This window comes from Triturus cristatus, chromosome 12 (assembly GCF_964204655.1).
Source record: "Triturus cristatus chromosome 12, aTriCri1.1, whole genome shotgun sequence".
Taxonomy (NCBI): Eukaryota; Metazoa; Chordata; class Amphibia; order Caudata; family Salamandridae; genus Triturus; species Triturus cristatus.
Genome location: NC_140595.1, coordinates 809,435,312 through 809,461,570, shown reverse-complemented (window position 1 = coordinate 809,461,570; position 26,259 = coordinate 809,435,312). Strand labels below are relative to the sequence as shown.

Sequence of the window (26,259 nt, the reverse complement as noted above, 5' to 3'; positions counted from 1 at the left end):
GAAAGTGCCAACACCAGACGGTTTTTATTGGACGATAAAATGCTTTAAAGAAGTGATAACACGGCCGCATAGAGGCACATGTGAAAAACAACACCAGTACAGTACGGACATCATTCCGAATACGGAAAATACGACCAGGCGCACCATGTGTGTTGGATAAAACAAAGACCACAGAGTTGTCACATTAACAAATGTTATATGCAGAACTCTGGCGCGGCGCGTTGCAAGATGTTAAACTCCAACTCTTGGACGCCCTCCAGTTCACCTGCCTGAAGAGTGAGACAATCACTCCGACTCTCCTTTAGAAAACATCCCAAATGTTGGCTCCACGGGTACCGATGTCGAGAAAGAGTGAAGTTTTTGGGAATGAATGAAGGCTGGGGTCACCCTGAGACCAGATTCTCAAACTGGGGGCAGTTTGCTACTCCTGGACACCGCCTTTGAGAATATTCTTGGAATCTGCCTCGGACAAAAGCAAGGCAGGAGCTTTATTGAAAAAGGAGGGAGCGCACAATAAGAGCCGTATAATGGCGAGACCCCCGCGCAGCCCCCATGCGCGGACACCCCACCCCACCAATGCTGATGTCAGAAGGGTGGGAGGCAGGATGCCCGTCACAGATCACCCCAGATTAAGATTCTTGGAGGTTCTCGTGGGGTGGGCCTGTTGCTGAGGGTGATGTGACATCACGGTCATCGTCCTCAATAAAATGGGCCACTAGAGCGGGAAAATCAGACAGACCCGTCCTGACACTTCCAGGGCAGACCAAAAGAACGAAACCAAGCGAAGGCATCCAAAATCAACGACAGCACTTACAACGAGCTGGAAACCATTGGTACCCCAGCGAACGACTGACGCCACGGTGACCGACCGAAAGATCCACTCTTCTGAGACTGACCCACAGATTGACTCTGTGACTGACTGAAAGATCCTCTCTGCTGTGACAGACTTCAAGATTGAATCAATTGACCCACAGATTGACTCTGACTGACTGAAAGATCGACTCTACTGAGACAGACTCGAAGATCGACTCAACTGACTCACAGATTGACTCTGTGACTGGCTGAAGGCTCGACTCTTCTGAAACTGACCCACAGATTAGCTCTGTGACTGACTAAAACATCTGCTCTACTGAGATCGGCTGAAAGATCTGCTCTTTAGAGACTGACCGATAGACTGACTCTCTTGTGATCACTCAAACTACCATCTCTACTGCGACGACCAAAAGACCAACACGAGGCTGACCAGAGGGGAGTCCTCCACTTCGGATGCAGTTTTAGGACAATCTCTGGCAGCTATGAAACCCTCTTCGTCCTACGTGGTCCTATGTGTCCTGGCCTCGCTTGCACTGAGCGTCTACACGCGCCCTTCGTCGCAGGTCAAGCACCAGCAGGTGAGTGAGAAGGGTAAGAAGTAATAATACTGACTAGCTTTGTGGCTGTAAGTAACAGGAAATAGCATTACTCAGCTCACGGGTACTTGTCTTATTATCCTTAGAAAGATGATATGCTGAGTCAGCCCCCGAGGATTCGGGGCTGAGACATGCAGTGATGTCTGTGCTGTTACATAGCAGAGTGATGGAGCTGTGTCTCTGTTGTAGTATAGCAGAGGAGATGCAGGCATGCCTGTGCTGTGACTGGGATGAAGAAGTCATGCCTGTGCTGAGGTAATGCAGCCATGTTGTGTTGTGATTGAGATGATGCAGTCATGCCTGTGCTGAAGTGATGCAGTCATGCCTGTGCTGTGATTGAGATGATGCAGTCATGCCTGTGCCGAGGTGATGCACACATGCCTGTGCTGTGATTGAGATGATGCAGTCATGCCTGTGCTGAGGCAATGCAGTCACGTTGTGCTGTGATTGATATGATGCAGTCATGCCTGTGCTGAGGTGATGCAGACATGCCTGTGCTGTGATTGAGATGATGCAGTCATGCCTGTGCAGAGGCAATGCAGTCACATTTGTGCTGTGATTGAGATGATGCAGGCATGCCTGTACTGAGGTGATGCACACATGCCTGTGCTGTGATTGATATGATGCAGTCATGCCTGTGCTGAGGTGATGCAGACATGCATGCCTGTGCTGTGATAGCAGGGTGGATGCAGTCATGCCTGTGCCGAGGCAATGCAGTCACCTTGTGCTGTGATTGATATGATGCAGCCATGCCTGTGCTGAGGCAATGCAGTCACATTTGTGCTGTGATTGAGATGATGCAGGCATGCCTGTGCTGAGGTGATGCAGAGATGCCTGTGCTGTGATTGAGATGATGCAGTCATGCCTGTGCTGAGGTGATGCAGACATGCATGCCTGTGCTGTGATAGCAGGGTGGATGCAGTCATGCCGGTGCTGAGGCAATGCAGTCATGTTGTGCTATGATTGAGATGATGCAGGCATGCCTGTGCTGAGGTGATGCAGGCATGCCTGTGCTGTGATTGAGATGATGCAGGCATGCCTGTACTGAGGTGATGCAGACATGCCTGTGCTGTGATTGAGATGATGCAGTCATGCCTGTGCTGAGGCAATGCAGTCACGTTGTGCTGGGATGGATATGATGCAGCCATGCCTGCGCAGAGGCAATGCAGTCACATTTGTGCTGTGATTGAGATGATGCAGGCATGCCTGTGCTGAGGTGATACAGACATGCATGCCTGTGCTGTGATAGCAGGGTGGATGCAGTCATGCCTGTGCAGAGGCAATGCAGTCACGTTGTGCTGTGATTGAGATGATGCAGGCATGCCTGTGCTGAGGTGATGCAGACATGCATGCCTGTGTTGTGATAGCAGGGTGGATGCAGTCATGCCTGTGCTGAGGCAATGCAGTCACGTTGTGCTGTGATTGATATGATGCAGTCATGCCTGTGCTGAGGTGATGCAGACATGCCTGTGCTGTGATTGAGATGATGCAGTCATGCCTGTGCTGAGGTGATGCAGACATGCCTGTGCTGTGATTGAGATGATGCAGTCATGCCTGTGCTGAGGTGATGCAGACATGCCTGTGCTGTGATTGAGATGATGATGCCATGCCTGTGCTGAGGCAATGCAGTCACGTTGTGCTGTGATTGAGATGATGCAGTCATGCCTGTGCTGAGGTGATGCAGACATGCATGCCTGTGCTGTGATAGCAGGGTGGATGCAGTCATGCCGGTGCTGAGGCAATGCAGTCACGTTGTGTTATGATTGAAATGAAGAAGTCATGCCTGTGCTGAGGCAATGCAGTCACGTTGTGCTGTGATGGATATGATGCAGCCATGCCTGCGCAGAGGCAATGCAGTCACATTTGTGCTGTGATTGAGATGATGCAGGCATGCCTGTGCTGAGGTGATACAGACATGCATGCCTGTGCTGTGATAGCAGGGTGGATGCAGTCATGCCTGTGCAGAGGCAATTCAGTCACGTTGTGCTGTGATTGAGATGATGCAGGCATGCCTGTGCTGAGGTGATGCAGACATGCATGCCTGTGTTGTGATAGCAGGGTGGATGCAGTCATGCCTGTGCTGAGGCAATGCAGTCACGTTGTGCTGTGATTGATATGATGCAGTCATGCCTGTGCTGAGGTGATGCAGACATGCCTGTGCTGTGATTGAGATGATGCAGTCATGCCTGTGCTGAGGTGATGCAGACATGCCTGTGCTGTGATTGAGATGATGCAGTCATGCCTGTGCTGAGGTGATGCAGACATGCCTGTGCTGTGATTGAGATGATGATGCCATGCCTGTGCTGAGGCAATGCAGTCACGTTGTGCTGTGATTGAGATGATGCAGTCATGCCTGTGCTGAGGTGATGCAGACATGCATGCCTGTGCTGTGATAGCAGGGTGGATGCAGACATGCCTGTGCTGTGATTGAGATGATGCAGTCATGCCTGTGCTGTGATTGATATGATGCAGTCATGCCTGTGCTGAGGTGATGCAGACATGCATGCCTGTGCTGTGATAGCAGGGTGGATGCAGTCATGCCGGTGCTGAGGCAATGCAGTCACGTTGTGTTATGATTGAAATGAAGAAGTCATGCCTGTGCTGAGGCAATGCAGTCACGTTGTGCTGTGATTGAGATGATGCAGGCATGCCTGTGCTGAGGTGATGCAGGCATGCCTGTGCTGTGATAGCAGGGGTGATGCAGCCACATCAGTGCTGAATACAGAAACAGCGCTGCCCTGTTGCCTCGGCGCTGTAATGCAGCAGTCCAGTCCTAGTTTGTGCAGTAATGTAGCAAAGGTGATCCGATCTTGTCTGTCGTGTAATATTACAGATGTGTTGCAGTCGTGTCTGAGCTGTAATGCGATAGGTGATGGCGTTGTCTCACTGAGTTGCTACAGAGCAGGGGGGTGTACTCTCGTCTCTGTGCTGTAATAGAGCAGAGGCAAGCCGTGCCTCTAGGCTGCAACGTAGGAGAAACGCTGTGCTGTTGTGTCTGTCCTGTAATACCTTGTGGGAATGGGGTAGTGTCTGAGCTGAAATGTCGCAACGGTGGTGCGGTTGGGCCTGTGCTGTAATACAGCACATACTGTTGTATCTCTTTGCTGCAGTTCAACAGAGATGGTGTGCTTGTGTTTGTGATCTGTAGTACAGCAAAGGTGATGCAGTTGTGTCTCTGTGCTGCATACAGCAGAGGCAGTGTAGTTGTGTCTCAGTGCTGTGGTGCAGCACAGGTGTTGACGTTGTGCCTGCGTGTTGTAGTGCTACACAGGTGTTGTGTCTCAGTGCTGTGGTACAGCACAGGTGTTGTAGTTGTGCATGTGTGCTGTAGTGCAGCACAGGTATTGTACGTGTGTTTGTGTGCTTTAGTGCAGCACAGGTGTTGTAGTTGTGTCTGTGTGCTGTAGTGCAGCACAGGTGTTGTACTTGTGTCTGTGTGCTGTAGTGCAGCACAGGTGTTGTACTTGTGTCTGTGTGCTGTAGTACAGCACAGGTGTTGTACTTGTGTCTCTGTGCTGTAGTGCAGCACAGGTGTACGTGTTTTTGTGTGCTGCAGTGCAGCACAGGTGTTGCAGCGGTGTCTCAGTGCTGTGGTGCAGCACAGGTGTTGTAACTGTGTCTATGTGCTGTAGTGCAGCACAGGGGATGCGTCATGTCTGCCCCCTAGTACAGCTGTGGTGCAGCAGCAGTTTTTCTGTGCTGTATTATAGCAGAAGTGATGTAGACGTGTCAGTGTCTGAGTCAGGGTGAGGCAGCCATGTTGTGCTGTAGCGTGCATTGTGTGTGATTGTGTCTCTGTGCTGTAATACATCGGTTATAACGCAGTTGTGTCTCTGCACAGTGATACAGGAGCGGTGATATGTTGTATGTATGTGCAGTAATATGCACTGTATGTACCGGGAACGGGTATGTGAGGGAGCTGGACTGTAGCGTAGGGGGATTCAGCATCGATGACGCAATCTTGCGCCTGGTCTGCAGTGTAGCACTGACGGTGCACTTGTGCTCCAGTCCCGTAATATTGACGAGGAAATGTAGTAGTGTCTGCACATAATATAGTCCAGGTGGGTATTTCACCACAGTATAGACTCCAGGGGCTGTATTACACAGGTGCCCGGGAACGCAACAGGCGTTTGTGCCCGCTGTGCGTGCCCCATGGGCACATTTGTATTACAGAAAGGGCCGCAGGCGCTTGTGCAGCCCCTTCTGTAATACCAAGAGCGTTGGCGCACAAATAGCGCCAGCGCATCCTCAAGGAGGCGTTAGCTCATTTGCATGGGGCGTGGCCCCATGCAAATGAGGGAATCCCTTTGCCACTGTATTACAGATGCGGGCGCAGAGGCAAAAAACTGTCAGGAGGCGGGCGCACTGACAGTGCACCACCTAGAAGGTGGCGCACTGTCACTGCGCTCCCTGAGAAAAGGCCTCTGGCAGAGGGAAAGAGGGTCACATGGACCCCCAGACAAACCCTAGCAGGTGGGTGCAGGACTGGCCTGCAAGGGGATCTCTAATCGCCCTTAAAAGTGCAGGTGGGTTGCCGCCTGCACAGAGAATCACGGAGCGGCTGCTTTAAAGCCGCGCTGTATTTCACTTGAATACACTGCCGCCGGGCCAGCACGAGTTCGCGGCTGCCCTGGGGCCGCGCATTCTATGTAATAGGGCGCGCTTTCTCTGTTTGCGCCTGACGCACCTGTCTTGAGGTGCGCCGGGCGGAAACAAGGAAAGTGGGCTCTATACACAATAGGGCCCCAGAATGTTGTGCTACTGTAATATCATGGCCAAAGTGTCGACAACAAGAGTAGTGAGATGGCAAGGGTATATTTACAAGTACTGGTTTCCTGTACTTACCTGCACGGTACCGTTACCGGACATTTCACAGCGGAACAAACACCGACACACTTTTGACGCCGGGTTTGTCCTGAAGTGGTTGCTGCTTTTTTCTTGTCATAGTTGTGCCCCTTCCCCCATGCCCATGCTACCCTTCCCACTTTGCCCACAGGCATTTGTCATCTACAACTGCAGGACTGTTTTATTAAATGGTGCAGTACAGGTGGTGGGATGTCCGTCGGCACAATAAACGCAGGCCAGAGTCCGCATACCATACATTCACAATGTGTATATCTACAAGGGAGTTAGGAATGGTAAACCTGCCCTTACCCTACACATACTGGTGCATATCTACAAGGGACGTGGATGTGGAGTAAGGAATAGTACATCTGCCCTTACCCTACACATACTTGTGTATATCTTAAAGGTACGTAGATGTGGAGTTAGGCATAGTACATCTGCCCTTACCCTACACATACTTGTGTATATCTTAAAGGTACGTAGATGTGGAGTTAGGCATAGTACATCTGCCCTTACTCTACACATACTTGTGCATATCTACAAGGGAAGTAGATGTGGAGATAGGAATAGTAAATCTGCCCTTATTCTCCATGTACTTGTGTATATCTTAAAGGTACGTAGATGTGGAGTTAGGCATAGTACATCTGCCCTTACCCTACATATACTTCTGTATATCTTAAAGGTACGTAGATGTGGAGTTAGGAAAAGTAAATCTGCCCTTACCCTACATATACTTGTGTATATCTTAAAGGTACGTAGATGTGGAGTTAGGAAAAGTAAATCTGCCCTTACCCTACATATACTTGTGTATATCTTAAAGGTACGTAGATGTGGAGTTAGGCATAGTACATCTGCCCTTACCCTACATATACTTGTGTATATCTTAAAGGTACGTAGATGTGGAGTTAGGCATAGTACATCTGCCCTTACTCTACACATACTTGTGTACATCTTCAAGGGACGTAGATGTGGAGTTAGGAAAAGTAAATCTGCCCTTACCCTACATATACTTCTGTATATCTTAAAGGTACGTAGATGTGGAGTTAGGAAAAGTAAATCTGCTCTTACTCTACATATGGTGAACAACCTTTACAACGCAACTTTTACACCGCACTACCATTACAACGAAACTATTACAACGCGAAATCTGTTACAACGCATGCCATTACAACGCATGCCATTACAACGAAATGCACTAGATGGCGTGCTAACATTAGAAATAGTGTAGTTTTACTATCCAAACACCTTCCCTACTGCAACGTGGACTGGAGTTAGAATAGTAAATTATACATTTCTAATGTCAGCACTCCATCTAGTGTACGTCGTTGTAAAAGCATGCGTTGTAAAGGCTGGCGTTGTAACAGATCTTGCGGTGTAAAAAATGCGTTGTAACGGCATGCGGTGTAAAAGCATGCGTTGTAACGTCATACATCCTCTACATATACTTGCGTATATCTTCAAGGGACGTAGATGTGGAGTTAGGAATAGTAAATCTACCCTTACCCTACATATACTTGTGTATATCTTCAAGGTACGTACATGTGGAGTTAGGAAAAGTAAATCTGCTCTTACTCTACATATACTTGTGTATATCTTCAAGGTACATAGATGTGGAGTTAGGAATAGTAAATCTGCTCTTACTCTACATATACTTGTGTATATCTTCCAGGTACGTAGATGTGGAGTTAGGCATAGTACATCTGCCCTTACCCTACACATACTTGTGTATATCTTAAAGGTACATAGATGTGGAGTTAGGCATAGTACATCTGCCCTTACCCTACACATACTTGTGTATATCTTAAAGGTACGTAGATGTGGAGTTAGGCATAGTACATCTGCCCTTACTCTACACATACTTGTGCATATCTACAAGGGAAGTAGATGTGGAGATAGGAATAGTAAATCTGCCCTTATTCTCCATGTACTTGTGTATATCTTAAAGGTACGTAGATGTGGAGTTAGGCATAGTACATCTGCCCTTACCCTACATATACTTGTGTATATCTTCAAGGGACGTAGATGTGGAGTTCGGCATAGTACATCTGCCCTTACCCTACATATACTTGTGTATATCTACAAGGGAAGTAGATGTGGAGTTAGGAAAAGTAAATCTGCCCTTACCCTACAAATACTTCTGTATATCTTAAAGGTACGTAGATGTGGAGTTAGGAAAAGTAAATCTGCCCTTACCCTACATATACTTGTGTATATCTTAAAGGTAGGTAGATGTGGAGTTAGGCATAGTACATCTGCCCTTACTCTACACATACTTGTGTACATCTTCAAGGGACGTAGATGTGGAGTTAGGAAAAGTAAATCTGCCCTTACCCTACACATACTTGTGTATATCTTCAAGGTACGTAGATGTGGAGTTAGGCATAGTACATCTGCCCTTACCCACATATACGTGTGAATATCTTCAAGGTACGTAGATGTGGAGTTAGGAATAGAAAATCTGTCTTTACCCTACATATACTTGTGTATATCCTCAAGGTACGTAGATGTGGAGTTAGGAATAGTAAATCTGCCCTTACCCTACACATACTTGTGTATATCTTCAAGGGACGTAGATGTGGAGTTAGGAATAGTAAATCTACCCTTACCCTACATATACTTGTGTATATCTTCAAGGGACGTAGATGTGGAGTTAGGAATAGTAAATCTGTTCTTACTCTACATATACTTGTGTATATCTTCAAGGTACGTAGATGTGGAGTTAGGAATAGTAAATCTGTTCTTACTCTACATATACTTGTGTATATCTTCAAGGTACGTAGATGTGGAGTTAGGAATAGTAAATCTACCCTTACCCTACACATACTTGTGTATATCCTCAAGGTACGTAGATGTGGAGTTAGGAATAGTAAATCTGTTCTTACCCTACATATACTTGTGTATATCTTCAAGGTACGTAGATGTGGAGTTAGGAATAGTAAATCTACCCTTACCCTACACATACTTGTGTATATCCTCAAGGGATGTAGATGTGGAGTTAGGAATAGTAAATCTGCCCTTACCCTACACATACTTGCGTATATCTTCAAGGGACGTAGATGTGGAGTTAGGAATAGTAAATCTACCCTTACCCTACATATACTTGTGTATATCTTCAAGGTACGTAGATGTGGAGTTAGGAATAGTAAATCTGCTCTTACCCTACATATACTTGTGTATATCTTCAAGGTACGTAGATGTGGAGTTAGGAATAGTAAATCTACCCTTACCCTACATATACTTGTGTATATATTCAAGGTACGTAGATGTGGTGTTAGGAATAGTAAATCTACCCTTACCCTACATATACTTGTGTATATCTTCAAGGTACGTAGATGTGGAGTTAGGAATAGTAAATCTGCTCTTACTCTACATATACTTGTGTATATCTTCAAGGTACGTAGATGTGGAGTTAGGAATAGTAAATCTACCCTTACCCTACCTATACTTGTGTACATCTTCAAGGTACGTAGATGTGGAGTTAGGAATAGTAAATCTACCCTTACCCTACATATACTTGTGTATATCTTCAAGGCACGTAGATGTGGAGTTAGGAATAGCAAGTCTGTACTTACGCTACATATACTTGTGTATATCTTCAAGGTACGTAGATGTGGAGTTAGGAATAGTAAATCTACCCTTACCCTACATATACTTGTGTATATCTTCAAGGCACATAGATGTGGAGTTAGGAATAGTAAGTCTGTACTTACGCTACATATACTTGTGTATATCTTCAAGGTACGTACATGTGGAGTTAGGAATAGTAAATCTGCTCTTACTCTACATATACTTGTGTATATCTTCAAGGTACATAGATGTGGAGTTAGGAATAGTAAATCTGCTCTTACTCTACATATACTTGTGTATATCTTCAAGGTACGTAGATGTGGAGTTCGGAATAGTAAATCTACCCTTACCCTACATATACTTGTGTATATCTTCAAGGTACGTACATGTGGAGTTAGGAAAAGTAAATCTGCTCTTACTCTACATATACTTGTGTATATCTTCAAGGTACATAGATGTGGAGTTGGGAATAGTAAATCTGCTCTTATTCTCCATGTACTTGTGTATATCTTAAAGGTACGTAGATGTGGAGTTAGGCATAGTACATCTGCCCTTACCCTACATATACTTGTGTATATCTTCAAGGGACGTAGATGTGGAGTTCGGCATAGTACATCTGCCCTTACCCTACATATACTTCTGTATATCTTAAAGGTACGTAGATGTGGAGTTAGGAAAAGTAAATCTGCCCTTACCCTACATATACTTGTGTATATCTTAAAGGTAGGTAGATGTGGAGTTAGGCATAGTACATCTGCCCTTACTCTACACATACTTGTGTACATCTTCAAGGGATGTAGATGTGGAGTTAGGAAAAGTAAATCTGCCCTTACCCTACACATACTTGTGTATATCTTCAAGGTACGCAGATGTGGAGTTAGGCATAGTACATCTGCCCTTACCCACATATACGTGTGAATATCTTCAAGGTACGTAGATGTGGAGTTAGGAATAGAAAATCTGTCTTTACCCTACATATACTTGTGTATATCCTCAAGGTACGTAGATGTGGAGTTAGGAATAGTAAATCTGCCCTTACCCTACACATACTTGTGTATATCTTCAAGGGACGTAGATGTGGAGTTAGGAATAGTAAATCTACCCTTACCCTACATATACTTGTGTATATCTTCAAGGGACGTAGATGTGGAGTTAGGAATAGTAAATCTGTTCTTACTCTACATATACTTGTGTATATCTTCAAGGTACGTAGATGTGGAGTTAGGAATAGTAAATCTGTTCTTACTCTACATATACTTGTGTATATCTTCAAGGTACGTAGATGTGGAGTTAGGAATAGTAAATCTGCTCTTACCCTACATATACTTGTGTATATCTTCAAGGTACGTAGATGTGGAGTTAGGAATAGTAAATCTACCCTTACCCTACATATACTTGTGTATATATTCAAGGTACGTAGATGTGGTGTTAGGAATAGTAAATCTACCCTTACCCTACATATACTTGTGTATATCTTCAAGGTACGTAGATGTGGAGTTAGGAATAGTAAATCTGCTCTTACTCTACATATACTTGTGTATATCTTCAAGGTACGTAGATGTGGAGTTAGGAATAGTAAATCTACCCTTACCCTACCTATACTTGTGTATATCTTCAAGGTACGTAGATGTGGAGTTAGGAATAGTAAATCTACCCTTACCCTACATATACTTGTGTATATCTTCAAGGTACGTAGATGTGGAGTTAGGAATAGTAAATCTGCTCTTACTCTACATATACTTGTGTATATCTTCAAGGCACGTAGATGTGGAGTTAGGAATAGCAAGTCTGTACTTACGCTACATATACTTGTGTATATCTTCAAGGTACGTAGATGTGGAGTTAGGAATAGTAAATCTACCCTTACCCTACATATACTTGTGTATATCTTCAAGGCACATAGATGTGGAGTTAGGAATAGTAAGTCTGTACTTACGCTACATATACTTGTGTATATCTTCAAGGTATGTACATGTGGAGTTAGGAATAGTAAATCTGCTCTTACTCTACATATACTTGTGTATATCTTCAAGGTACATAGATGTGGAGTTAGGAATAGTAAATCTGCTCTTACTCTACATATACTTGTGTATATCTTCAAGGTACGTAGATGTGGAGTTCGGAATAGTAAATCTACCCTTACCCTACATATACTTGTGTATATCTTCAAGGCACATAGATGTGGAGTTAGGAATAGTAAGTCTGTACTTACGCTACATATACTTGTGTATATCTTCAAGGTACGTACATGTGGAGTTAGGAATAGTAAATCTGCTCTTACTCTACATATACTTGTGTATATCTTCAAGGTACATAGATGTGGAGTTAGGAATAGTAAATCTGCTCTACCCTACATATACTTGTGTATATCTTCAAGGTACGTAGATGTGGAGTTAGGAATAGTAAATCTACCCTTACCCTACATATACTTGTGTATATATTCAAGGTACGTAGATGTGGTGTTAGGAATAGTAAATCTACCCTTACCCTACATATACTTGTGTATATCTTCAAGGTACGTAGATGTGGAGTTAGGAATAGTAAATCTGCTCTTACTCTACATATACTTGTGTATATCTTCAAGGTACGTAGATGTGGAGTTAGGAATAGTAAATCTACCCTTACCCTACCTATACTTGTGTATATCTTCAAGGTACGTAGATGTGGAGTTAGGAATAGTAAATCTGCTCTTACTCTACATATGCTTGTGTATATCTTCAAGGCACGTAGATGTGGAGTTAGGAATAGCAAGTCTGTACTTACGCTACATATACTTGTGTATATCTTCAAGGTACGTAGATGTGGAGTTAGGAATAGTAAATCTACCCTTACCCTACACATACTTGCGTATATCTTCAAGGGACATAGATGTGGAGTTAGGAATAGTAAATCTACCCTTACCCTACATATACTTGTGTATATCTTCAAGGTACGTAGATGTGGAGTTAGGAATAGTAAATCTGCTCTTACCCTACGTATACTTGTGTATATCTTCAAGGTACGTAGATGTGGAGTTAGGAATAGTAAATCTACCCTTACCCTACATATACTTGTGTATATATTCAAGGTACGTAGATGTGGTGTTAGGAATAGTAAATCTACCCTTACCCTACATATACTTGTGTATATCTTCAAGGTACGTAGATGTGGAGTTAGGAATAGTAAATCTGCTCTTACTCTACATATACTTGTGTATATCTTCAAGGTACGTAGATGTGGAGTTAGGAATAGTAAATCTACCCTTACCCTACCTATACTTGTGTATATCTTCAAGGTACGTAGATGTGGAGTTAGGAATAGTAAATCTACCCTTACCCTACATATACTTGTGTATATCTTCAAGGTACGTAGATGTGGAGTTAGGAATAGTAAATCTGCTCTTACTCTACATATACTTGTGTATATCTTCAAGGCACGTAGATGTGGAGTTAGGAATAGCAAGTCTGTACTTACGCTACATATACTTGTGTATATCTTCAAGGTACGTAGATGTGGAGTTAGGAATAGTAAATCTACCCTTACCCTACATATACTTGTGTATATCTTCAAGGCACATAGATGTGGAGTTAGGAATAGTAAGTCTGTACTTACGCTACATATACTTGTGTATATCTTCAAGGTACGTACATGTGGAGTTAGGAATAGTAAATCTGCTCTTACTCTACATATACTTGTGTATATCTTCAAGGTACATAGATGTGGAGTTAGGAATAGTAAATCTGCTCTTACTCTACATATACTTGTGTATATCTTCAAGGTACGTAGATGTGGAGTTCGGAATAGTAAATCTACCCTTACCCTACATATACTTGTGTATATCTTCAAGGCACATAGATGTGGAGTTAGGAATAGTAAGTCTGTACTTACGCTACATATACTTGTGTATATCTTCAAGGTACGTACATGTGGAGTTAGGAATAGTAAATCTGCTCTTACTCTACATATACTTGTGTATATCTTCAAGGTACATAGATGTGGAGTTAGGAATAGTAAATCTGCTCTTACCCTACATATACTTGTGTATATCTTCAAGGTACGTAGATGTGGAGTTAGGAATAGTAAATCTACCCTTACCCTACATATACTTGTGTATATATTCAAGGTACGTAGATGTGGTGTTAGGAATAGTAAATCTACCCTTACCCTACATATACTTGTGTATATCTTCAAGGTACGTAGATGTGGAGTTAGGAATAGTAAATCTGCTCTTACTCTACATATACTTGTGTATATCTTCAAGGTACGTAGATGTGGAGTTAGGAATAGTAAATCTACCCTTACCCTACCTATACTTGTGTATATCTTCAAGGTACGTAGATGTGGAGTTAGGAATAGTAAATCTACCCTTACCCTACATATACTTGTGTATATCTTCAAGGTACGTAGATGTGGAGTTAGGAATAGTAAATCTGCTCTTACTCTACATATACTTGTGTATATCTTCAAGGCACGTAGATGTGGAGTTAGGAATAGCAAGTCTGTACTTACGCTACATATACTTGTGTATATCTTCAAGGTACGTAGATGTGGAGTTAGGAATAGTAAATCTACCCTTACCCTACATATACTTGTGTATATCTTCAAGGCACATAGATGTGGAGTTAGGAATAGTAAGTCTGTACTTACGCTACATATACTTGTGTATATCTTCAAGGTACGTACATGTGGAGTTAGGAATAGTAAATCTGCTCTTACTCTACATATACTTGTGTATATCTTCAAGGTACATAGATGTGGAGTTAGGAATAGTAAATCTGCTCTTACTCTACATATACTTGTGTATATCTTCAAGGTACGTAGATGTGGAGTTCGGAATAGTAAATCTACCCTTACCCTACATATACTTGTGTATATCTTCAAGGTACATAGATGTGGAGTTAGGAATAGTAAATCTACCCTTACCCTACATATACTTGTGTATATCTTCAAGGTACGTACATGTGGAGTTAGGAATAGTAAATCTGCTCTTACTCTACATATACTTGTGTATATCTTCAAGGTACATAGATGTGGAGTTAGGAATAGTAAATCTGCTCTTACTCTACATATACTTGTGTATATCTTCAAGGTACGTAGATGTGGAGTTAGGAATAGTAAATCTACCCTTACCCTACATATACTTGTGTATATCTTCAAGGTACATAGATGTGGAGTTAGGCATAGTACATCTGCCCTTACCCTACATATACTTGTGTATATCTTCAAGGTACGTAGATGTGGAGTTAGGAATAGTAAATCTACCCTTACCCTACATATACTTGTGTATATCTTCAAGGCACATAGATGTGGAGTTAGGAATAGTAAATCTGCTCTTACTCTACATATACTTGTGTATATCTTCAAGGTACGTAGATGTGGAGTTAGGAATAGTATCTCTGCTCTTACTTTACATATACTTATGTATATTTTCAAGGTAGGTAGATGTGGGGTTAGGAATAGTAAATCTGCTCTTACTCTACATATACTTGTGTATATCTTCAAGGTACGTAGATGTGGAGTTAGGAATAGTAAATCTACCCTTACCCTACATATACTTGTGTATATCTTCAAGGTACGTAGATGTGGAGTGAGGAATAGTAAACCTGCCCTTACTCTACACATACTTGTGTATATCCTCAAGGTACGTAGATGTGGAGTGAGGAATAGTAAACCTGCCCTTACTCTACACATACTTGTGTATATCCTCAAGGTATGTATTTGTGGAGTTAGGAATAGTAAATCTGCTCTTACCCTACATATACTTGTGTATATCTTCAAGGTACGTAGATGTGGAGTTAGGAATAGTAAATCTACCCTTACCCTACATATACTTGTGTATATATTCAAGGTACGTAGATGTGGAGTTAGGAATAGTAAATCTACCCTTACCCTACATATACTTGTGTATATATTCAAGGTACGTAGATGTGGAGTTAGGAATAGTAAATCTACCCTTACCCTACATATACTTGTGTATATCTTCAAGGCACATAGATGTGGAGTTAGGAATAGTAAATCTGCTCTTACTCTACATATACTTGTGTATATCTTCAAGGTACGTAGATGTGGAGTTAGGAATAGTATCTCTGCTCTTACTTTACATATACTTATGTATATTTTCAAGGTAGGTAGATGTGGGGTTAGGAATAGTAAATCTGCTCTTACTCTACATATACTTGTGTATATCTTCAAGGTACGTAGATGTGGAGTGAGGAATAGTAAACCTGCCCTTACTCTACACATACTTGTGTATATCCTCAAGGTATGTATTTGTGGAGTTAGGAATAGTAAATCTGCTCTTACCCTACATATACTTGTGTATATCTTCAAGGTACGTAGATGTGGAGTTAGGAATAGTAAATCTACCCTTACCCTACATATACTTGTGTATATATTCAAGGTACGTAGATGTGGAGTTAGGAATAGTAAATCTACCCTTACCCTACATATACTTGTGTATATATTCAAGGTACGTAGATGTGGAGTTAGGAATAGTAAATCTACCCTTACCCTACATATACTTGTGTATATCTTCAAGGCACATAGATGTGGAGTTAGGAATAGTAAATCTGCTCTTACTCTACATATACTTATGTATATCTTCAAGGTACGTAGATGTGGAGTTAGGAATAGTATCTCTGCTCTTACTTTACATATACTTATGTATATTTTCAAGGTAGGTAGATGTGGGGTTAGGAATAGTAAATCTGCTCTTACTCTACATATACTTGTGTATATCTTCAAGGTACGTAGATGTGGAGTGAGGAATAGTAAACCTGCCCTTACTCTACACATACTTGTGTATATCCTCAAGGTATGTATTTGTGGAGTTAGGAATAGTAAATCTGCTCTTACCCTACATATACTTGTGTATATCTTCAAGGTACGTAGATGTGGAGTTAGGAATAGTAAATCTACCCTTACCCTACATATACTTGTGTATATATTCAAGGTACGTAGATGTGGAGTTAGGAATAGTAAATCTACCCTTACCCTACATATACTTGTGTATATATTCAAGGTACGTAGATGTGGAGTTAGGAATAGTAAATCTACCCTTACCCTACATATACTTGTGTATATCTTCAAGGCACATAGATGTGGAGTTAGGAATAGTAAATCTGCTCTTACTCTACATATACTTGTGTATATCTTCAAGGTACGTAGATGTGGAGTTAGGAATAGTATCTCTGCTCTTACTTTACATATACTTATGTATATTTTCAAGGTAGGTAGATGTGGGGTTAGGAATAGTAAATCTGCTCTTACTCTACATATACTTGTGTATATCTTCAAGGTACGTAGATGTGGAGTGAGGAATAGTAAACCTGCCCTTACTCTACACATACTTGTGTATATCCTCAAGGTATGTATTTGTGGAGTTAGGAATAGTAAATCTGCTCTTACTCTACATATACTTGCATTCCCGATATTTTGGTGCTGGAAGTTTTGGGCAGATAGTGAGTTTGCTCTATGTTCATGTAGCCGATATTCTGCCATACAACTGTCATGGCCTGGCTGTCTTGTCACTGTGCTGTAATACAGCAGTGTGAGCCAGTTAGATCAGTACCGTAATAGATCCGAGGTGAGGGAGTCGTGGTTGTGCTGTAACACGTGTTGATAATGGAGTTATGTCTCTGTGCTGTATTATAGCGCTGATGTAGCTTCTGCTCCATGCTAATACATCAGGGGTAAAGCCGCCATATGCGGCTGTAATACTGCTGAATTGATGTAGTGTTTTGTACTGTAATACAGCAGAGGTGATTCATCCTCCACTCTGTTCTAATACATCAGGGGTAATGCAGTTGTGCCTGCCTGTAATACCACAGAAATAATGTAGTCTTCTGTGTGTGCTGCAATGTAGCAGAGGTGTTACGGCAGCACCAGATTTGGAAGTACCGTACCCCTGCGGCGCCCCACTTGCAAAAAGTAAAAGGATAATGATAATAATGCAATGTTATTATCATTTTATTATTTCGACTGTGCCAGTTTAGTGTTTAGTACTGGGCGAGGCGGGGCTGGGCTTTGTCATGGGGAGGAGTGGTTGATGCACCATAAGTGGGCATGGCGGTTTGGCTGGCCGCTTTGAGCCGACCAAACCATCATGCGCACTTTAGCATTTCTCCACCCGGCTGTGTTGTAGAGCCGGGTGGAGAACTGTCCCAGGCTCCCAGTCCCTGTTTAAGCGGCGAAGCACGCCGCTCAGACCAATCACGACACTGCTGTCATGCTGCTGACAGCAGCATCGTGACTGGCTAGGGGAGTCTGGGAGCCTGTGTGCTTCCGGCTTCTCTGCGACAGGGACAGAAGCAGCGGCTGGTAAGTGAATTTTTATTTTGTTTCCTACCCTCCCCGCCACCGCCCCCAGCCCCACCCGTACTATTCAGTAGCAGCCGCTACTGCCGTACCAGCAATAAGTGTTGCAGTGGTTCAAGGCATGTGCATCAATCAGAGGCGCGGCACACGTGCCACGTGACCGCATGCACAGTGGGGGCTCGGCTTGGGATAAGTCACAAGGACAGCATCCTATAGCTGCACACGTGTGTGGGGAGATGCAGCGAAAGAGAGTTGGAGGAGACCCCATTCTCGTTCAGTGACAGCATTGTGGGAAACAACCTGCTCTGGAGGTTTGAGACAGGGTAGAAGATCTCCCCGGAAGGTGCCACCCCAAACTTTAGATACGCCTAACAAGCCTTTCTTTGCAGAAAAATGGCCAGGTGTACTAAACCCCTGTGTGGTTGTGAAGCTTGTGACCGCAGAAAGCTGGATAAATGCTAGAGCGTAAGCTGCAATGTTGTATTTGCTCTGAATACTGGTTACAGAAATATCGTCCCATTGGGTGTAGATTTTGTATTATTGACTCCCATTGGATGTAGATTTTGTATTATTGACTCCCATTGGGTGTAGATTTTGTATTATTGACTCCAATCGGCGATATTTCTGCAGGCGCAATATTTATGCCACAAGGTATTCTGACAGCGATACTGTGGTACCACAGTGTGTGAAAGGTTCTAACCACAATCATTGAGCTGATGCCCACTCCCTAAAGGGATGGTGTGTGTCCCCTTTGCAAAGCGAAAGCTGTCCCTGTAAGACTCGTGAATGTGTGTGTCTGGCATTGGGGGAGCAGACAATGGTCCCGGGGACCCCCACATTCTCCTCTTATGTCTTTCACCAAATGCCATCTGCTGATGTTGAAAGCTGCCCCTGTCTCTTTAAAGAACGCAGGTGCTTTAAAAAAAAAAATGGGTATTCAGTGAATGCCAATGCAGAGTCAAGGGGCCCAATTGGCAAAGGTAAAGTTAAACTTTTGGTCTAAGTTTAGACAAAAAGACTAACTTTGCTACTGTTCGATATTCACAAAGGTCCACCCCGGGTGCGGATGTAAAGATACTACTCATAAGTTACCTTTGTAAATACTGAAAGTGATAAACTTAGACTTTTGGTCAAGTATCACTTAGTTGGGTAACGATAAACCCAAGTCCATGCATGGCGTGCTGCTCTGTTATAGGTTTTTCCTTTGAATTCTGGAACTTGTAGTCTTGTTTATTCCATTATAAAACAGAACTACAAGTCCCAAGGGAAACAAAAAACCTAGACTAGAACAGCACACCACGCTTGGACTTGGGAAACTGGACAGCTATCCTAGTGGAAACACCGGTTTCTGATCTAGCATTCTGAGGAAGGACATCCCCAGCCCTTCTAGCTCAGCAGCTTGGTGGCATAGGTGCAGCCTGGGTCACAACAGAGTTTGCGTGTCTGTGCATCACTCGCTTGGCTGCCTGTGGGTGAGAAAGAAACTGCAAGTTGGTCTGGGACTCCCTGTCATAGTTTTGGGGCAGTAATGGGACTTGCCATCTGAATCATGATTCTGGGTAATGGTAATTCTGAGTTGAAGTTACCACTTGGTGGGTACCGCCAGCTTGTGACCAGGGCCCAATCCTGTAGCAGCAAGGCAGCAAAAAAGTGTGCAGAGCTGAGCTACAGACACAGGTTGGAAGGAAGGATTACTGCACTCAGAAATGTAGTATTCTGGCAGAGAACAAAGTCTCCTGTGCTGCAGCCGGTACTCCTGCAGATTGTCTAGTATGTGGTTAATGCACAGGAGTAAGTTTATAGTAGTAGGAGTAAGCATGGAATAAATCATTGCCTCTTTTCTTGCATTTAAATCAGTGGTTTTGCTGTGCTTAAGTCCCCAAGGCCAGGAAGCCTTCTATAACAGTGACCTTTAGAAATAGAACTATAACTCACTGTAATCCCACCCTTTTCTTTAGCCTTGACGCCATCTTTATTTTCCATCCCGCTCTACAGACTCTGGCTGACCTTCTTGGTGAAGAGATCACGGCTTTGCTGTCGGCGGAGGAGCGCGTTGATGCGGCAGCTGACGACACCAGCATTAGCAGCAGTTCGGCTGAGCTCCGCTTCCCGCCGGCCTATCGACCTCTGCGTGACGCAGCCGACTCAGCCCAGCAGACTCCCAACCGCACCTGGCTGCGCTACTTCAGCGACTTCATGAACAACCAGAAGAAGTTCCGGGGCCGGACGAAGAAGACGTCGCAAGGGTGCTTCGGCTTCAAGCTGGACCGCATCGGAAGCTTCAGCGGTTTGGGGTGCTAGGCCGCCCGCCGCGGGACATGGTAAGACCTCCTATTTGGTGCACCCTCACTGGGGGGAGATGACGCACCATTATCCAATCTTTTATTATCAATTGGACATTCAGTTTCCAATTTTATACAAAGTATTCAATTTATATGCTAATTATAAGTCGGGCAGGCATTGTTAAGTAAACACTAGCTGGCACATGCATCAATATTGGCTGTTGCGGTTCCTTAATTGCGATTTTTAAGGAATCGCAAAAGCCTATGCATGTAGAAATCGCTTGAAAAATAGCGATTTCTAAACATTCCTTAATTGCGACTCGCAAATTGCGACTCGCAATTAAGGAATACCTCCCCATTCATTCCTATGGGCCAACAGGCCCATAGGAATCAATGGGAAGACATTCTCAATTTGCGATTCTCAATTAGAGAATCGCAAATTGAGAATGCAGTTTCAAGGGTGCAAGGGTGTCAAGAAGATACCCTTTGCACCCCTGAAATCGATCTGTGCACAAATGTTACACACACACATGTCCTTGTGTAACCTACGACTTTGAAAAATGCACTTTAGTGCATTTTTCAAAGTTTTGCGCAATTTACTATGTGGTATGATTCCACGATAAATAGCGGGCCCAAATAGCGAAATCGCAATTTTTAAAGGCACCTTGCATTGCAGTTAAGGAATCGCAATTTGCGATTCCTTAAATGCAATCGCAATTTAAGAAATCACAAAAATTTGCGAATTCTTAAAATGCGAGTGGCAAGTTGTTTCATGCATCACAAAAGCTATTTTTGCGATCGCAAACGGCCGATTTTTGCGAATCGCTCCGTTTGCGATCGCAAAAAGCTTTGATGCATGTGCCTGTAGGGGTGTGCGAAATTCGCATCATTTGCAATGCGTAATCACGTGAAATGTCTTAAAAAGTACCAAAATTGCACTGAATTATATGAAAAGCAAAACTGACATTTGGTGCTGGATTTTAGAGAGGTGTGTCCCTTCGGCCTTTAGGGTGCACTTTGTGCCATAAATAGAGCAAAAAACACAAGCACTGAATACAGAAGCCGCGCGCGTTCTGCTTGTTCGCATTGTTCCAGTGTGGTTGTGCTATGTATGCCCTGAACGGCGAACAATTATGGGATGTGTGAAATAGCGTGATTTAACTTTGCATAACAGGTGTAACTCAAAATTTCACGAGATTACATTTGCGTAACGAAAATTCCACCCAGGTCTAGTAAGCCTAGTTGAAATTGAATTCTTTAGCACACTTGTGTGCATTGCAATAAAGAAGCTTTGTGGCATTAAATAACTTTGTGAGTGCCAAATGAGGGGATCCCAGTTTAATGACAGTTCTGAACCCCCTTGCAAACTGCTGAAAGGGAGTGCAAAGCACATACATCTACAAGGCAGTTAATACCACCACTGCACCATACCTGGTGACCAAGATCACACAGTGTCAGTCACATACATCTACACGGGAAGTTAATACCACCACTGCACCATACCTGGTGACCAAGATCACACAGTGTCAGTCACATACATCTACAAGGCAGTTTATACCACCACTGAATCATACCTGGTGACTAAGATCACACTGTGTCAGTCACATACATCTACACGGGAAGTTAATACCACCACTGCACCATACCTGGTGACCAAGATCACACAGTGTCAGTCACATACATCTACAAGGCAGTTAATACCACCACTGCACCATACCTGGTGACCAAGATCACGGTCACATACATCTACAAGGCAGTTTATACCACCACTGAATCATACCTGGTGACTAAGATCACACTGTGTCAGTCACATACATCTACACGGGAAGTTAATACACCACTGCACCATACCTGGTGACCAAGATCACACAGTGTCAGTCACATACATCTACAAGGCAGTTTATACCACCACTGAATCATACCTGGTGACTAAGATCACACTGTGTCAGTCACATACATCTACACGGGAAGTTAATACCACGGCACCACCGCACCATACATGGTGACCAAGATCACACTATATAAATCACATGCATCTGCAAGACAGTAAACGCCCTCCTTACCTGCAGACCAAGATCACTTTTGCCGACAACCCACCCCACCTGCAATAGAAGACATGCTGCACGCGCCTCTCAGAATTGCGAGTGGCACCAGGACCGCCGCTGCTGAACAGCAATGCGCTGTGATTTGGTGGCGGGGCTTCTCTGGGGTGCGCAGGTGAGTGGCCGCCATTGACCCGCTCCTGCTCCGGGTGAGAGTAGGCCTGAGCAGCGGCGCGTCAATGGCCTCCACTCAAGACCCAATATTGCCCCTCTGTTCGCAGCTGTAACCAGGCGCTTATTGCGTACCTGTCAACCTCTTGCCTCAAAAATGTAAGAGGGTGGTGTCATCAAGGTGACGAACGAACACTTTTTCGGCAGGTGATAAAGGTTTGAAAAGTGGGTGACCCCATTTAAGCCATAGGAGGCGTTGTGTTTGCTAAGTGGGTGACTAGAAGTAAAAGGAGAGCGGCGCATCCTAAATGTGGGTGAGTTGGAAGGCATGCTATCGACCCCCAACAGCCGGATCCTCTGCCCATCGTTTCTGGCTTCCGGCTGCAAAAACATTGTCCCTTCCGAGGGCTGGGCGGTCTTCATTTACCTTGGGAGGAGTTCGCCCGACTTCGGAAAGGGTGAGCTTTCAGTAACTTGATTTCCCCCAACATCAGGGGGAAAAGTTTCAAATGTGCCTTCACCTAACCAGCACACACAGGGTAATGTGTCAAGCTGCAACACAGAGACACGGTTGTGGCGTGCAGCGCCCTGTGTGTGTGTGTGTGTGCGTGCAGGCGTGCGTGCGTGCGTATATATATATATATATATATATATATATATATATAGAGAGAGAGACAGACAGAGATCTATATCCATCCATCCATCCATCCATCCAACCATCCATCCATCCATCCATCCATCCAATCAATCAATCAATCAATCAATCAATCAATCAATCAATCAATCAATCAATCAATCAATCAATCAATCTATCTATCTATCTATCTATCTATCTATCTATCTATCTATCTATCTATCTATCTATCTATCTATCTATCTATCTATCTATCTATCTATCTATCTATCTATCTATCTATCTATCTATCTATCTATCTATTGACTGACTGACTGACTGACTGACTGACTGACTGACTGACTGACTGACTGACTGACTGACTGACTGACTGACTGATAGATAGATAGATACGCGCTTCCTATCCCTGAATAGGTCAAGAAGCGCTACGGTTTTAACAGCATTATTCCTACATCTAACCTGTTGCTCTTTCTCTCTCTAGAAACGCCCTAAACGACGCCTACTTGGCCGGAAGTGACAAATGGAAGATATTCCAGCAGAACCACTCGACGCTGGCCCCCAATTGGGTCAAAGAAAATTACATGTCTTGTGTGTTATATGCAGTTTTACCCCCACGTGAGCCCCCTCCCCACGAACCCCTAACCCTCCCCCCCCCCCCGTCCAATGTCAAACAAACTGTGAACGTTTTCTGGGGCTTCTCTGTATTTCATGGCAATGTTTCCTAATTTATATAAATATATAACTATATATAAACGTATATTTCTATATCAATGCAAAATGGGCTGTCGGCCCGGTGCCTATTTACGATGACGTTTTTGTACAGTTTTGATTCTGTTTTTTTGTGTTTGTTGAAAGTCCTCCCAGCAACAAGAAGGAAAAAACACACCAACCGGCTCTCTCTTTATTCAAAGTAAACACAACCAGAGGCGATCCGCAGCTGAGTGTATAAAAATGTGGCATTATCTGGTCAACAGTGGCGCACACTGCGTCAGGTCTACTGCATGAGTGTGGAAATAATTCACTTCGAGTTGCCCGTTATTTCTGCGGTAAAACCGTGGCCGGTAAACACCGATACTGCGGGTGGATTACGTACTGAGTGGCTGTGAGTTCTGCACCTCGGAATGGGGGATAACACGGAAAAACTGCACGCGTTCCCCATTCTGAGGTTTGATACTTTAAATAGTTGTTTATTTTCTCAACACAATTCCTCCAGGGAAAATTATATGGCGGAAAACCTGTGCTTAATTTGTAAAAAACATAAGTGCCAGGACCTTCATCAGGAGACCACTGCAGCTTGCACCACCCACTGCCCCTCCCAGCGCTGCCAGTGACAGCACCAACACAGCTACACTGCGACAACTCCGAATATCCAGGCCCTCACAGCTGTGAGAGAGGCTTGAGGACAGGTATTAGTCTCAATAAAAGTAATTGACAACTGTTGTGCTCATCTCTAAATTAGACAAACAGCGCCACCATGTGGCTGACTGCAATAAGTGCCGGTGTTGACATTTAAGTGCCTTTGCTGAGCATCGGAAACCACTGGCTCAAATTAAACACTGCCTGTAAGTGACTTAAGTTCAATGTAAGAGAGGGTGTGCCACAGAGGTTACACCAAGGATAGGGAAGTAGAAAGAAAATCTCCACGGCTAACTTTAGAGCCTTTCAGTTTCAATCTTCATCTATCATCTCCAAAGATCTTCTCACAATCGTGAAGGAATTCTGCCCTCCTTCATCTTCCAAGTCAGAGGCACCTTCCCTTCCTCAGATACTCTCCGATGGTCTCATTTTTTCTGCCAATATCATCAAGATGAATTAGGAAGTTTAGGTTCTGGGAGGTTGCACCCTCATTCCCATCAGGGAACTGGGATACATTGCCCTGGTTTCCCTCTCAGAATAACTCCCCCCATTGAGTCATAACAAGCTTAACGTCATCTTATCAGGCCTCAGTCCCTTTTCTCTGGAGGCCCCTGCTCTATGTCCCTGCTCAAAACCTCCTCCCTGTAGTAGGAGCACCAATTCAATTGGTTATCAATGGTTCCTCAGCTCCTTAGCAAAGAGTTTGTAACTTCATCTATTGAGAAAGCAGGGCTGGAGCCCTCAGTGCTAAAAAACAACACTACTCATTACACTACTCCTTGCTGCGGACAAGACCACAGATAAACACCTAGCACGTTGGCTAGTTAACCATCTTGAAAGATGGAACCTTCTAGATAAGGGCCTCACCGGATTCCTCCCGGGTCAGGTGCGGAATCTGCCTTAGAAGCCACTCTCAGTCAGCTGTGTACTTGAAGGAAAGGGGAACAGTGTAGAGGAACCCCGCTCCCGGATCACTCAGCCGTAGGTGATCTGGTCAACCACGGAGTCTAGTTTCACCGCCTAGAAGCTGTTAGTTGGCAGATGTGAGACTAGTTCACTTCTTTTATTACACACAGGTCTCAGGGCCAGATTTAGATCTCATGGACAGGTTACTCCATCACAATGGTGACGCATATTTAGTCCACCGAAATATATATCCCATAATCACCTTTTGGATTTATATTTTTGTGGACGGGATATCCGTCACTGTTGTGATGGAGTAACCCGTCCGTCGAAATCTAAATCCGGCCCTCAGTTTGTCTTGCTACCTTCTTACGGCTCCAACGACATCTCTTTGGATTGTACCACTGAATATTGACCCCCAGAATAAGGTGATACAAGAATATCAAGCAGAGAATATCGAAAGGGAAGCGCGTACAGGGAAGCATCGATTTACAATTTCTAACTCTACATCTACCTACCTTGAAGATATATGGACCCCGTAAGTGCATACATGTGGAGTTGGGTAAAGAACATCTAGACTTACTTACCCACTGATAGGTTGTCCTTGGTATTGTGTCCCATATATATTCTGGGGTTTGATATCCAGGGTGCGCCCCACTTCTTGCCATGCTCTCGCCAGTCCTGTTCAACATTTGCATCAGACCCCTCTGCAGTTTGATCAGCTTTCTACTAACCCGATTGGATATCTGCAAACT

At 43.7% G+C, this 26,259-nt stretch overlaps 1 protein-coding gene across 1 annotated transcript; it reads left to right on the top strand.

Annotated features, from left to right (window-relative positions):
• The first annotated feature begins 746 nt into the window (after positions 1-746).
• On the top strand, positions 747-23,932 carry LOC146782935 (C-type natriuretic peptide-like). The gene is made up of 3 exons (XM_085638260.1): positions 747-1,391; positions 20,112-20,437; positions 23,727-23,932. Exons 1-2 carry the CDS (start codon positions 1,296-1,298, stop codon positions 20,415-20,417), a joined length of 402 nt encoding a protein of 133 aa, XP_085494386.1. The 5' UTR covers positions 747-1,295; the 3' UTR covers positions 20,418-20,437; positions 23,727-23,932.
• Positions 23,933-26,259: the final 2,327 nt, after the last annotated feature.

What these genes read in the sequence shown, in the direction of transcription:
- LOC146782935 (XM_085638260.1), top strand. Translation starts at nt 1,296, where the DNA reads ATGAAACCCTCTTCGTCCTACGTGGTCCTATGTGTCCTGGCCTCGCTT. An exon ending in CGCAGGTCAAGCACCAGCAG is followed by an intron (nt 1,392 to 20,111) that starts GTGAGTGAGAAG and finishes CCCGCTCTACAG; the next exon opens with ACTCTGGCTGACCTTCTTGG.